At 41.6% G+C, this 13,786-nt stretch overlaps 1 protein-coding gene across 2 annotated transcripts in view; it reads right to left on the bottom strand.

Annotated features, from left to right (window-relative positions):
* Positions 1-2,285: 2,285 nt before the first annotated feature.
* Positions 2,286-13,786, bottom strand: part of LOC134213578 (facilitated trehalose transporter Tret1-like) — a 444,771-nt gene continuing 433,270 nt past the window's right edge. For both annotated transcript variants that reach the window (XM_062692750.1, XM_062692749.1), the window contains 5 exons: positions 6,215-6,389; positions 5,718-6,138; positions 5,220-5,575; positions 4,687-5,153; positions 2,286-4,622 (listed from right to left, as the gene is read on the bottom strand). In XM_062692750.1, coding sequence (XP_062548734.1) covers positions 4,470-4,622; positions 4,687-5,153; positions 5,220-5,575; positions 5,718-6,138; positions 6,215-6,389 — 1,572 coding nt within the window. In that variant the 3' untranslated portion in view covers positions 2,286-4,469. The remainder of the gene's footprint in view (positions 4,623-4,686; positions 5,154-5,219; positions 5,576-5,717; positions 6,139-6,214; positions 6,390-13,786) is intronic.

The raw sequence follows: 13,786 nt of genomic DNA, 5'->3' as shown, positions 1-13,786 counted from the left end.
AGGAACTTCCGGAGGAATTTCTGAAGAAACTCCCGGGAGAATTTTCTAAGGAACCCCCGGAGGAAATGCCAGTGAAACTATCAGAAGAATCCTCGGAAAAAATCGTGGAAAATTCATCTTATAGACAAATCTCGTCTAGCTGAAACATTTGTAAGGGTATATAGCTGGACCATCGTCATCGTCAGAGGACATCCCGGAGAAGCTCCCTGAGGACTCCCATAGAAATTCTCGGAAGAGCTTCTGGATGAATTTCTATACAGATTCCTGAAGAAAACTTAATGAATTCTAGAAAGACTATCTGAATGAATTCCCAGAGGAAATTCTGGAGAATTTCCCGGAAGAATTTTCAGAGGAACCCCCGTAGAAACTGCCGATAGAACTACTTGAAAAATTCTCGGAGGAAATCCTTGAGGAGCTCTTGGAGGAACTGCCGGTGGAACTCCTGGAAGAATTCCCAGAGGAGTTTTTGGAGAAACTCCTGAAGGATCTCCCAGTGGAAATCTTGATGTTTTCACCGGAATTCTTTCAGGATTACTTTGAGAATTAATCTAGGAATTCCTCCGAAAGTTTCATTTTCGGTATAATTTCTGTATAAATGTTCGGTGGAATTCCAGGAGAAATTCTTTGAAATTTTCACAAGAAATTATTTGAAACTTTCAGGGAAAATTTTATGGAATTTACACAAGAAATTCGAAGATTTTTTGCGAAATTTTCAGGAATGTTTACTGCCAGTTCTGCGGAATTTCCACGGAATATTTTTAGGAACTTCTTGGATTTGATGCAATTTTTCAGAAATTTTTATAAGATTCAGCATGAAGAATTATCGGAAGAATTCCCTGCAGAACTTATAAAGGAGCTCGTGGAAGATTTCTTGGAGTAAATAATGGTGAAATTTTTGGATTAATTCCCGGCGAATTTAATGGTGAAATTCCTGAAGACTTTGCCGAAAAAGTTGCTGAAGGCATTCCTAAAGGATTCCTGATAGAACTTCGGATAGAATGACTGGAGCAATTGTCGAAGGAATTCCTGAAGGAAGCTTGCATTTTGTTTTTTTCTGTCTATTTGATAATAAATATTATTTCAGAGCGGATTTGTTTAGAAATTTAAATATCATTATTGTTGTTTAATAAACGTACAACGCGAACGTTGCATTGTTGGCATGAATGCGTCACGTTTATTAGCGTTGCGTTCTAGTACAAAACGCTGACTTCAACGCCCAGCGCAACGTGCTATTGTGATCCAGCCTTTACTGTTGGTTGTGGATTTCGTTTCAAAGTTTTTGGAACTTAGAAGGAAATAGTGCCAAGCTCTAATATTCGGGTTAGGGACAAAAGGTCGAAAGACAAAAGGTCGAAAGGACAAAAGGTCGAAAGACAAAACGTCGGAAGACAAAAGGTCGAAGGGACAAAAGGTCGAAATGGACAAAAGGTCGAAAGGACAAAAGGTCGAAAGGACAAAAGGTCGAAAGACAAAACGTCGGAAGACAAAAGGTCGAAAAGGACAAAAGGTCGAAAGGGACAAAAGGTCGAAAGGACAAAACGTCGAAAGGGACAAAACATCGAAAGGGACAAAAGGTCGAGCGGGACAAAAGCGGAAAAATATATCAATAAGATCAAAAAGGCGAAATAGACAAAAAACTGAAACGGAGAGAATCAATCTCGCACCAGAGTTACATAGTTGTCAAAAAAATCTGCCCTTTTATTTTTCACAATTTTTAACAATTAAATAAAATTCATTCAGTGAGTACAACTAATATATGGATGTTTGAGTTTTCTTAATGTCACTTCGATTTGTCAAAATGGCGCAATGAGATGAGTGTTATTTCTACTTGAAGTTAAATGCATTCCAAAAATTCCTTTGGAATACACAAAATCTCAACTTGTTCATGATCGACCTTTTGTTCCTTTCGACCTTTTTGTCTTTTTCGACCTTTTGCTCCTTTCGACCTTTTGTCCTTTTCGACCTTTTGTCCTTTCGACCTTTTGTCCTTTCGACCTTTTGTCCTTACGACCTTCTGCCCCTTTCGACGTTTTGTTCTTTCGACCTTTTGTCTTTTCGACATTTTGTCTTTCGTCCTTTTGTCCTTTCGTCCTTTCGACCTTTTGTCATAGATTCCTAATATTCATGTGTTTTTATAAAACCACTATAAAACTACGAATTAGAAAACCCAAAAAAGTGGCCCCCCCCCCCCCCCCCCCCCCCCCCGCTCGAAATCCTGGCTACGCCCATGGGAGTAACCGTAGATGAAAGGAAGGTGTGCCTTCCAATTGTAATGGCATGAAGGACATAGGCGAAGCAATTATTGTCAAGGCTGATGGTAAAAGCTATGCTGACGTCCTGAAGGCTTTGCGGGACGATAAAAAAAATTTACTGTCCTGGGGGATGATGTCAAATGTATCTGTAGAACGCAGAGGGGTGAGATGATCCTCGTCCTACAGCGGGATGCTGCGCGGAAAAGTTCCGCGTATAAAAAGTTGGCGAAAGAGGTGGTGGGTGATGCGGTTCAGGTAAAAGCCCTATGCCCAGTGGAAGTAATCTAATGTCGTGGCCTGGACGAAATTACCGAAGCCGGTGAACTGATGGCTGCACTGAGAGATCAGTATGGCGTTGAAATCCAGGATACCGCGATTCGGTTGCGGTTTAGTCACAATCAGGTTGCTGAAACTAGTTTCATTAGACTTGTGTTGCTTGGGAGGCCTGCTTCAAGTGCTTCGGTTACGGACATAAGTCATATGACTGCAAAGGTCCTGATCGGAGTCGGCTTTGCTGGAGGTGTGGAGCTGAAGGTCACAAGTCTCACACCTGCCAGACCACACCGAGGTGTTTGATCTGTGGTCTTGGAACAGACAACAAACACCCATCCGGTGGGCAGGCCTGTCCGGCCTCCAGACGGGCTTGGTCATGCAAGTAGCTCAGATAAATCTTAACCACTGATAAATCTCAACCACGAAGTGACATTTAGAAAACTCAAAAATCCATCTATTAGTTGCACTTAATGAATGAATTTTATTTGATTGTTAGAAATTGTGAAAAATAAAAGAGCAGATTGTTTGCCAACTGTGTAGGACATCTCTGATCCTGCATACTTCATACCTCCATATACCTCCTCTATCTGTGGTATATGAGCAACCATAAAACCGCGAAAAATTCGTTAAAAACCCAGATTAATCCACCAAGCGGTGATGGAGCCTTTCTCGTGTGTTATAAAAACAGTATTTTGGCCATAACTTTTGAGCACATAGTCCGATACGGCCAATTTTCATTTTCAAAACGTTTAATTCACGCTGTAATAATCATGTGGTTAATTGGTCATTTCTTCCGAGATAGGACTAAGTCTTTTATCTAGTCATTTAATCCATGATTATTCTAGTCCGGAGTGTAAGAGTGCAGTGGACTAGCCTCCCATGTAATGTAATAATGTTAAACTGGATACACAACAGTGAAAATCTTTTTTTTTTCAGCGGTATGTTGGATTCATTAAAATAGTATTGGGACCACTGGCGATTTTAAGTTTTTAAATGATTTGATAAATCCAAAAAAGTTTTACACAGTTTAAACAGTGATTTTCAAAACAAATTAAATATGCTAACCCAATATCAATAGTAAATATCATCATTCATCTGAATCGAACGAAGAAAAAAAAACATGAGAATCAATTGTATTACTAGATTGGTCTTTTTGAACTGAATCTCCAACTGCTCTTTTAAACAAAAGCATTATTACAACAGCGCACGTGAAAAGCGTCATGGGATCATAGAAATAGCCTTCAACCGATTCGCTTTACGGATGAATAGCTGCGATTTTCTTCGCGCGGTTATGCTCTACTCGTGTTATCAATACTCCTTTGTGCGTTTAACGGACCTATATTTACAAGTGTGTGTATTCCTTCCTATAGTTTGTCGACTGTCGAGAACGAAAGATGAATTATCGAACAGAAGAATTCCCTTGTTCATCAAGCGCAAACCTTACTTGCTTCTCTCATCCATTCATTCGCTGCGCTAGAATAAGTTATCTTGTATTAAAAAAAATCTGTATTTCTAAGTACGGCTGTCCCTTGGCTTTCAGTTTTATTTACAAACACTCACTTATTCTGCCACTTTTTTTTTCTAAAATCATAAACATAAATCATAAGCCACATTCGCGTTTTTCTAGAATATAACAATAACTATTACCTTGAAGCACTAATTTCCAGTGCTTGTATCTTAGGAACATTTAAATATCGTTTCACAACTTCCATCAGTCATTGATAACTCGTTCATCCAATAGCTGCTCCTTTCTAATAAGTTTAGATTGCACTTAAATCTGATTTAAGTAACATTGCGAACGCACCGTTTAAGTCAAACATGCAACAGCGTAAAAGCTGACTCCTACCAAGCGAACTCTCTATAAACAACGTAGTACGGGGGTAAGCATTGCGCGCGAGGGCCCATTAAATACTATACTAGATACTCTACGTGCGTTCCCATGTCTCATCGATTTATCGTGAGGGTTCGCACGTACTTCGGATCCATCTCCTCCAGGTCGCGTCCCTTGGTCTCCGGCACGACCATGATGACGAAGAACAGCCCAACGCAGGATATGCACGCGTACAGCCAGAACGTGCCGTGCAATCCGAATGCCGCCTGAAAAGGTAACATAAATCGTGAAACGTCTCTAAATAAGATCGGCGTCTATGGCAACACGCACCTGAAAATCCATAAAAGTCTTCACACCGAGGAAGGCGCAGAAATAGCTGAAGCTGGTGGCTATCGAGCTGCCAATTCCTCGGTATTCCAGAGGGAACAACTCTCCAATCAGAAGCCACGAAATCGGCGAAATGCCCAACGAAAACGCTACGGTGAACACAAGAACACACAACAGTGGTATCCAATCGTTGTTTCCCGCCTGCGCATCCAGATCGAAGCTGGCGGCAGCAAGCATTTTGTTCGTCTGTCCATAATACACGAACGAACCAAAGCTAGCCAAAGCGAGCGACATGAACACGCTGCTTACTATGAGCAACGGTATGCGGCCTACTGTGTCGATGAGCAAACCGGATAGCATCGAAGCGAGGAGCTGCACGAAGCCTACTGCGATGGCCGCTCCGTGTGGGTTCATGCCGGCGAACGTTTTGCTGAAGATAGTCACGGCGTAGAAGTTGAACGAGTTGGCACCTGGGTTAAAACATATTTTAGTATCCGTTACAAATTCCATTTAATGTGATTGTATTCGATAGTTACCGGTGAATCGTTGAAAGATCATAAGGCCACAGGTGATGGAGACGGGTTTCACCAAGCGAGCGTTGCGCATGACGGCTTTCACGTTGGACACTATAGCAGCGAACGAAATACGCGGCAGTTGGCATGACCGAACAATCTGCGACAGACGGGCGTTGACGCGATTGCCCTGCCGTTGCTGTTGTTCATGCTGCTGGTGCGTTGGAAGCTGTTGACTTGTGCCGTTCGGAACCGAGGTGGCGCTGGCCACCGTCGACATCCGGTTCAGCATATTGATTCTCGATGTACGTACGTTCGAACGGATTGTGTCGAGCTCTATCTCTACGTTTTTGTGTGGACCCCGAAGCCATTGAAGTGAGCTGTGGATAGAAGAAAATTGGAATTTATTTTTTCTTCACTAATTAACCGATCAAAATTTCAATTTGTCTCAGCTTTTGTTAACACGTTAACGTTTTCGGTGTTCTCATAACATTTCAAATAATGATGCAACATTTTACTCACCGATGAGCTTCCTCATCGCAGCCTCTTAACACTAAAAAGCTCGGCGTTTCCGGTATATAGATCACAGATATGAAGAGCATTATCGGTGCGGCCGATACCAGCATTGCCAGCTGTCGCCAGTCCAGATACGCGCCAAGCATGTACGAAATCAACATCCCCAGGTGGCCGGCAATCTTCTGAATGGCACTGAGAAACCCGCGGATGTCCGGTGAGGAAATCTCACTGATGTAAACCTGGGTCACGGTTGACACGATGGCGCAGCAGAATCCCCCGACGAAGGCGGTGAAGAACATCGTTTCCACCGATTTGGCGAACACCGTCAGGATCCAGGAAAGTGAAAATGGCAACGACATCAACGCTAGCACCCGCTTCCGGCCGTACTGCATGGCGACCCCACCGAACATGCCACCGAAGAGAGCACCTGCGGAAGAGATTCGGTGTATCAGAAACAATTTTAATTTCCGTTCGATTTCACCCTTGATATGCGTACCACCTACCTAGGAGTGAAAGACTTGCAATCCAGCTTGCTTGCTGGTCGTTGACAGAGAAGGCCGTATAGTTGCCTCGTTGGCGCAGTTGTAGCTCCTGGAGGCTTGCGATGGCGGGACTCGGATAGCCCTTCCCCAGTCCGGCCGCCAGCGGCCCGATTGATACTGCAAGCGCTGCGATTATCTGCGTCGAAAAATTGAAGAAAAAGCAAAAGAGCTGTATCAGGGAATATGTCAATTTGGTGATATCGTTTTTAACATCCTTATCCGTCCCGAAAGGGGTACCTTTTCAATCTAAAAGGGATACCTTTCGACCTTTCCTAACCAATTAAGTAATTCGAAATAAAGGGCGCCATTTGAATACATAGTCTTTGAAACCGCAGAACCTAATCCACCTTCCACATCAAACGAAAATGAAGATATATAATTTGCTTGTGTCGTGTCATATGCATTCATTTTCATAATATTCAGCCAAAATGTAAATTGTGGGATTGTTTGAAAAGTGGCATTGTGCAGCTCGCATTTGCCAGGGAGGTAATGCTAGCGACAAAAGAGGAAAATGACACAATGAGGAAAAACGAGGCGCCATCGGGATTATGGAACCGTCGTTATTATTGCCATTATTCACCTGGCAGCATGCATGCCTTTTACCGCTCTTACCAAGAGGATGCGCGAGCAGGCAAGGAATGAGGAACCATAATGATGATATCAATTTTATTGTTTGTCGCCCATCATTCTGGCTCGGCTAGGCTGTTATTATCATAGCGATCCCGGTTCCCTCCTGTTATTTACAGCGAAATAGAGGGACTATCATCCGCATGAATGTGTCATTTGGGTTTATGAGATCTGTTATTGAGGCTAATTTAAAGTCGATGGATCACAGTGATTATAAGGGAATTTAAAGTTTCTTTTTCAAGATCACTTAAAACTTGTTTTGAAGCCGAAAGTGATTTGCGCTTATAGAATACAAAACTTAAGTTATCAACAAGTATTTCTTCGAATATGCGAAGTTTCTATTAAAGTGTTTTTTAAGAATTCTCTTGACAAAATGCAACAGAAACAGTAGGAGAAAATAACACAATAATTCCTAATTATTAATTATTTTGATATTCTACTCAGTTATGAACATGGTGTGTTTAAGAGGTAAAATACCAAAGAAATAATACCATAATTATTATACAAAATGCTCCGGGCATAACATACTCTGTTATTACAATACCAAACTCATGATAAATAGTTATTCGTTTGGTGTTGAAATAGGGAAAGTGGGTCAAGATGACCATCCTAAGCGGTAATCCTTGTTCACTTGCGTACTTGACTCCACTTAAGTACGAGACACTGAAGACGACCTTACCGTTGAGGTCGAAATACGTATCTGTCAAGGCACAATTAAGTGGTGGAATTAAATGGGATTGTGAAACCTGCCAGCTTAGCGAGTTTCCCGTTTTTAGTAGAAATGGCTTAAGCGCCACTCCCGGAGGAGACCATTTACCTGTTTGGAGGTTGCCCGACCTGGTGAGACCCGTCAAGGGAGGGTAATATTTTGTCCAAAGAGATTGGGCGAGAGATGAGTAGGCTGATCAGGGAAAATTGAATGTCATGAATGAACAGAGGCGATTTTCGCCGGTGATGAAGCAATATTCGTATCAGGTATCAGAACGTCGGCTCCAGGGGCACGTTCACCTCAATTCGGGAGATTTGTGCCATCGCCTTCACAGCCTTTCTCATCACGCACCTGACGGAAAAGGAAGTGAACAAAAAGGAAAGGAATATGAATGGGAGAAAAATGGGAAGTTTGGGAAAGGTACCCTTGAAGAGGGCATACAACGTATACAACACGTACAAAAGCTCATAGCTCCTTACCACAACGGGTTATGAACAACAGAATACTTTGAAGGTTCAGGTTTCTGTAGTCAATTTCACTTAGTAAGTGTTTACCAAATATTTGGAAACGCAGTTGCGCATAAACTGGGCAGTTACATATCAGATGATAAGAAGTTCCATAATCGGATTCACAACCATCACAGACAAAGGATTCAACACGTTGAATATTTGCCATGTGATAGTTGAGTCCGCAGTGACCTGTCGAGGCCTTGACTAAGACACTGCAATTCTGTTTAGACAGATTAGCTAAATAGTTAGCTACTACCGGAGATGGCTCTCGGATATACAATTTTGTTTGTCGACATGAATCCAAACTACTCCAATACCGTTTGTGCTGAGTGGAAGCCCAAGAGCTAATCAAACGCTTCACCCAACACTTAGATATTGGAATAGCTGGCTCAGGACCAAAAAAGTCTTGTGATGCTCCAGTGCGAGCTAACTCATCAGCCAATTCGTTTCCAGCTATGGAAGAATGGCCATGTACCCATATAAGGTGCAATGTATTAACTGAATTCAGTTCCTCTATTTGAGTTCGACATGCGATTACTAACTTCGACCTTGAGTTGGCCGAAGCGAGGGCTTTGATAGCTGCTTGACTATCTGAACAGAAGTATATTACTTTACCCATTATGTGTTTCTGCAGTGCGGATTGCACTCCACACATAATGGCAAATATTTCCGCTTGAAAGACAGTGCAGTGTCTACCCAGTGAGTGGGACTGTTCCAATCTTAGCTCACGCGAGTAGACACCTGCACCCGCTCTACCTTCGAAGAGGGAGCCGTCAGTATAACAAACAATGCTGTCCGACATACTTCTCTCCAAATAGCCAGATGTCCACTCATCTCGCGGGGGGAATTGTGTTGAAAATGTCCTATAAGGAAAACTACTAGCGAGTGTGAGATCACTTGGAGCAAGGACTGTTCTGTCCCAATCAACCATGAGTTGTAACAACGAAGTGTGTGTAGAACTGCGGTTTACAGGATTCTCTTTCATGAAACCGTGAACTCATAATCGGTAAGTACAAGAAAGTGCTTCTTGTTTGAGATGTATGTGTAGTGGGACAACGTCGAGAAGAACCTCGAGAGCAGCCGTGGGAGTCGAAAAGAACGCACCAGTCATTGTAATTAGGCACATCCTTAGAAGATGGCTTAATTTAGACTGAATTGTCCTCACTTCACCCTTTTGCCACCACGCAAGACATCCATAAGCCAAAATTGGTCGTACAACTGTTGTGTAAATCCATTTGATATATTTAGGTTTAAGACCCCAAGTTTTACCAAAAGTTCGTCGGCATTGGCCGAAAGCCATACACGCCTTTTTGACTCTGAACTCAATGTTAGGAATCCAGGAGAGCTTGGAATCAATAATTAGTCCCACATACTTTACCTGATCCGTTACATTGATTTCAGAGTCAAAAAGATGTAATGGGCGAATACCATTACGGTTACGTTTTTGCGTGAAAAGTACAATAGATGTTTTATTCGGATTAACCGAAAGGCCATATTGGCGACACCAACTTTCGACTGCCTGAAGATCAATATTAGATAGTCTTCGGCAAATCCATAGGTAGGAAAACCGCCATTATTGAGTAATCTCAATAGCGTATCTGCAACGACACGCTTAAAATCAATAACACAGAGATGTGTTTGCTTCACACAAAACGGACCTAATGCAGAACATCCCCTAGATGAGCGACAGTTACACAGGCACAAAAATGCCTTGTACGGTCGTGATACCGGTCCTTTTCAACATGTAAACGTTTGTACAGATTCCTTGTTTCATGAGGAACCAAATACTGTTGAAAATATTGAAATCCAATCTTCAATAAAACCACACGAGCTATTTTTGTGACTGTGTAACTGTCGCTCATCTAGGGGATGTTCTGCATTAGGTTCGTTTTGTGTGAAGCAAACACATCTCTGTGTTATTGATTTTAAGCGTGGAGGTTCCACAAAAGTGGAGATTATACTCCCCCTTGTGGGCAGCCACAGACACTTAATTTCCTAATCGCTGCTTGACGTAATGTCGAGTAGAGATGTCGGTTTTTAAGCATCTGGTGAATCCATTTGGTAATTATATTAGGTAGCCCATGACAACGTGCGGCTTCCAATATTGCATCGAAAGACACGTTGTGTAGAAGAGTCACGGTGGACTTTCCAGATTGGTAAGCATGTTGATTAACATGATCGATAATGCGTTCTGAGCATTTCAGAAGAAATGAGGTCAGACTGATGGGTCTAAAACTCTTTGCTTCTTCATACGAAGTACGTCCTCCTTTTGGGATAAACTTTACAGTGACATCCCGCCAGGATATGGGAATATACCCAGTAGCAAAACTGCATACTAAAAGTTTTTTCAAAACATGTTTGATATGCTCAAAACCCTTCTGAAGAAGAACGGGATAGATCCCATCTTCCCTGGAGATTTGTAAGGAGCAAAACTATTAAGAGCCCATTGAATCGATTCAGTAGTTATGATTCTACGAGCCTGAGCCCAAGACCCATAACTACATGAAAAGACATCAGGAACATCCGAAGATGCAATATCTACACATCCAGGGAAGTGTGTATCAAATAAGTGCTCTAACGCTTCTTCGTCAGAAGAAGTGTAGTCGCCATGGCTTGCGAATTTCGTCAACTTGGAAATACTTGGATCTCGCAAGAATTTTGTTCAATCGAGTGGCTTCACTCAAATTGGAAACATTTGCACAAAGGTTTTTCCAGCCGAATCGTTTAGCAGATCGTAGAGCCTTCTTGTAAGCTTTACGAGCCAACTTGAAAGAATCCGTCCCTGCTGAATGGCGTCTGTTCCAACTCCTTCTGCACTGCTTCCTGAGCTTGGCCAAATCGGAATTCCTCCATGGGGTTTCTCTCGAGATTTTCACAGAACGCAAAGGGCAAGCTTCTTCGAAAGCTTCCAAGACTTGCCACGTTATAGTATCAACGGCATCATCCAACTCGGAAGGAATTTCAATGGATGGTAGATATCTTTGAAATTTTGACGAGAGCAACTCTGTATAGAGATCCCAGTTGGTTGAACGGGGATTTCTAAAACGCAAGATCTGCGAAGAAACATTCAACTGATCAAAATAGATGTAGCGATGGTCAGATATGGATTCCTCATCTGACACATGCCAATTCGTCAACTCGTGACTGATTCTATTGGAGCAGAGAGTTATGTCTAATACTTCTGCTCTATTAGATACCATAAAGGTTGAGCGATTGCCTATGTTAAGTAAACCAAGTTCGGTACTACTTAAGTATTCCATCAAGCTGGAGCCTCTCAGATTGATATTCGAGCTACCCCAGATGATGTGATGAGCATTAGCATCACTGCCAACAATTAGCGGAAGGCCTTTTGAAGTGCAATATATGACAACTCGTTTGAAAGCATCCGTAGGGGATGGTTCATCATGTGGTAAATAAACCGAACAATAGACGTATTTCCTGACGGGGGATCCGCCAGTTGCATCAATTGTGACAGCACATACATCTCTGGTTGTTAGTTCAGAGATAAGTGTAGCAACGATAGCGTTGTTAACAAGTACACATGCACGCGGCATTGATCGAGAGTTTGCCATTTCATTACTGAAAGCAGCAAAACCGGGTTCACTAGGTTACCTAGGTAAAAGCTACCCTTGCGAAAATAGGGTTCCTGCACCAAAGCCACTTGGGATTTGCCATTTTGCATAAGTCTACAAAGATTAATCGTTGCTGTTCTTTTGTGCTGAAGATTGATTTGAGCTATCCTAACTGTAGCCATTGCGAATTACGATAATACACTCCACAACTTCAACATTTATGTGAACAGCAACGATGAAACCAAGTCGGTATCGTATCAAGAACGTCAAAGACGAAACACAGAGTACACTGTGAAAAACGCATAAAGCGAATCCATATAGGTGACAATTAGATGAAAAACTAAACAAAAACATGCTCATAATCCCACCCTTATTTAACCTCAAGTTGAGATTGAATAAGAGTAGCCGATTATTCCGGAGAAGCAAACAGTCAACTACGCCATAGCTCCGGTTAAGGCAATAAGGGTTCAATACTATGAAGGGTGCCCTGGTGCTTCACAGGCTCCGTTAGCGGTTAGGTTCTTTTTAGACCCCCCTAACCATTCATTCATAAGCACGGTAAGCATAAAGCCGCATCACACCAAGAATTAGGGGTCACCTGTATGGTGGACTTTTACCACTGGAACAGGCAATCCGTAGCGTTATTCTTAGCCAGACAACCGGCTGCCGACACCACACGGCTATCTAGGCTGTTCGTGGAGAGAAGTTGACATTGACTTTACGTCAACTCTCAATGTGGCCGAACAGCCAACAGCCGGTTATTTTGCGCCAAACATTTGAGTGGGAACTCATTTAGTTCAGTGATTTATTTAGTGTAGAAAATGAACATTATCGGTAAACACACAAAGTGAGCATTTGAATTCAAGGGGTAGTTCGACGGGGAAATTCAACGTTACTGTGCTACTTGTACAATTCTATTTAAAATTCAAAACATAATTCATGGTACTGTTACAATTGTATATAAACTCGTCTTATGACGAGTGAAGACATTCCACTAAAAAGCTCAAAATAATTTTCTTAACCCTTGGTGTTTTGTTTGTGAAACTCCGTTGAATTCTGCCGATTTGTCCGCGAAACACCTTTATGGCGTGTCTTTAACATATAAGTATCAATAAACACTGATTAGCCACCCCCTCGGGGCAAGACGAGCAAGGACCAGAAATTATATCAAAAGTGTGACACATTTCTTGCACTCCTAGGGATTATGTTCAAATGGCTATACAACTGAAAAACGCACTTTGACAACCTCATTTGCTATTGAAATATTGATTTTAAGATGGTTTAGTTGAAATTCGAATGTTTTTATAATTTACATAGTTTAAGGTTTCAAGACTAAATGACTAATTTTTCAGCACAAATTGATATTTACCAAGGCTTTCATATAACTAAAGCCTATCTACAATAATAATACGAGGGGATTTACAGTAAATATGATCAAAAGTATATAAAGCTTTGGATATATGTCGACTTGGGGCGGTATTGCTAATTGTATTAGGAAAAAGTTCATATCCATCCAGGATTAGGAGTCGCCTAACCCTTAAATGCATTTCAAAAATCATCAAAATAGTTTCTGCCTGAATCTGAATTAGTTTTAGGCAAATTCAGATATTATCGTAGAGTCAGTGGTCAACAAATCAATATGGAATGCGACTCGGGCTACGCTCAAAATTCAAAACAAGCCTTCCTCTTCTTATGCCCTGTAGGAGCGTAAAACGTGAACCATTTGATAAATTATTTTGGATTAGTTTAATGTACAGAGGAAAATTAATATTGATCAATTTTACAATCAAACATACATAGCAAACACTGTCAAATGCTTTCTCTAATTATATCAAAAGAGCAATTCCAGTTGAATAACCTTCAGATTTGTTAAGTCGAATTAAATTCGTAACTCTTAACAACTTGATTGAATTGTCAATAATATTGAAAATAATCTTTGGTCAGAAAAATGGTCCGACTCCTGTGCAGAGTTTGAAATAATCGAAATTATTTGGTGAAGTCCACCTTTCTTCAGCTGTCAGCCAGCTCACTTCCAGACACATACATAGTAGGCTCAGAGCTGTCAATATTCCGTTGAATATTGGTCATTGACAGTTCATGTGCATTCTTCAAATTG

This window comes from Armigeres subalbatus, chromosome 2 (genome assembly GCF_024139115.2).
Source record: "Armigeres subalbatus isolate Guangzhou_Male chromosome 2, GZ_Asu_2, whole genome shotgun sequence".
In the NCBI taxonomy this organism is placed as follows: Eukaryota; Metazoa; Arthropoda; class Insecta; order Diptera; family Culicidae; genus Armigeres; species Armigeres subalbatus.
The sequence above is the reverse complement of the archived record's forward strand: the minus strand, read 5'-3'. Positions and strand labels throughout refer to the sequence as shown.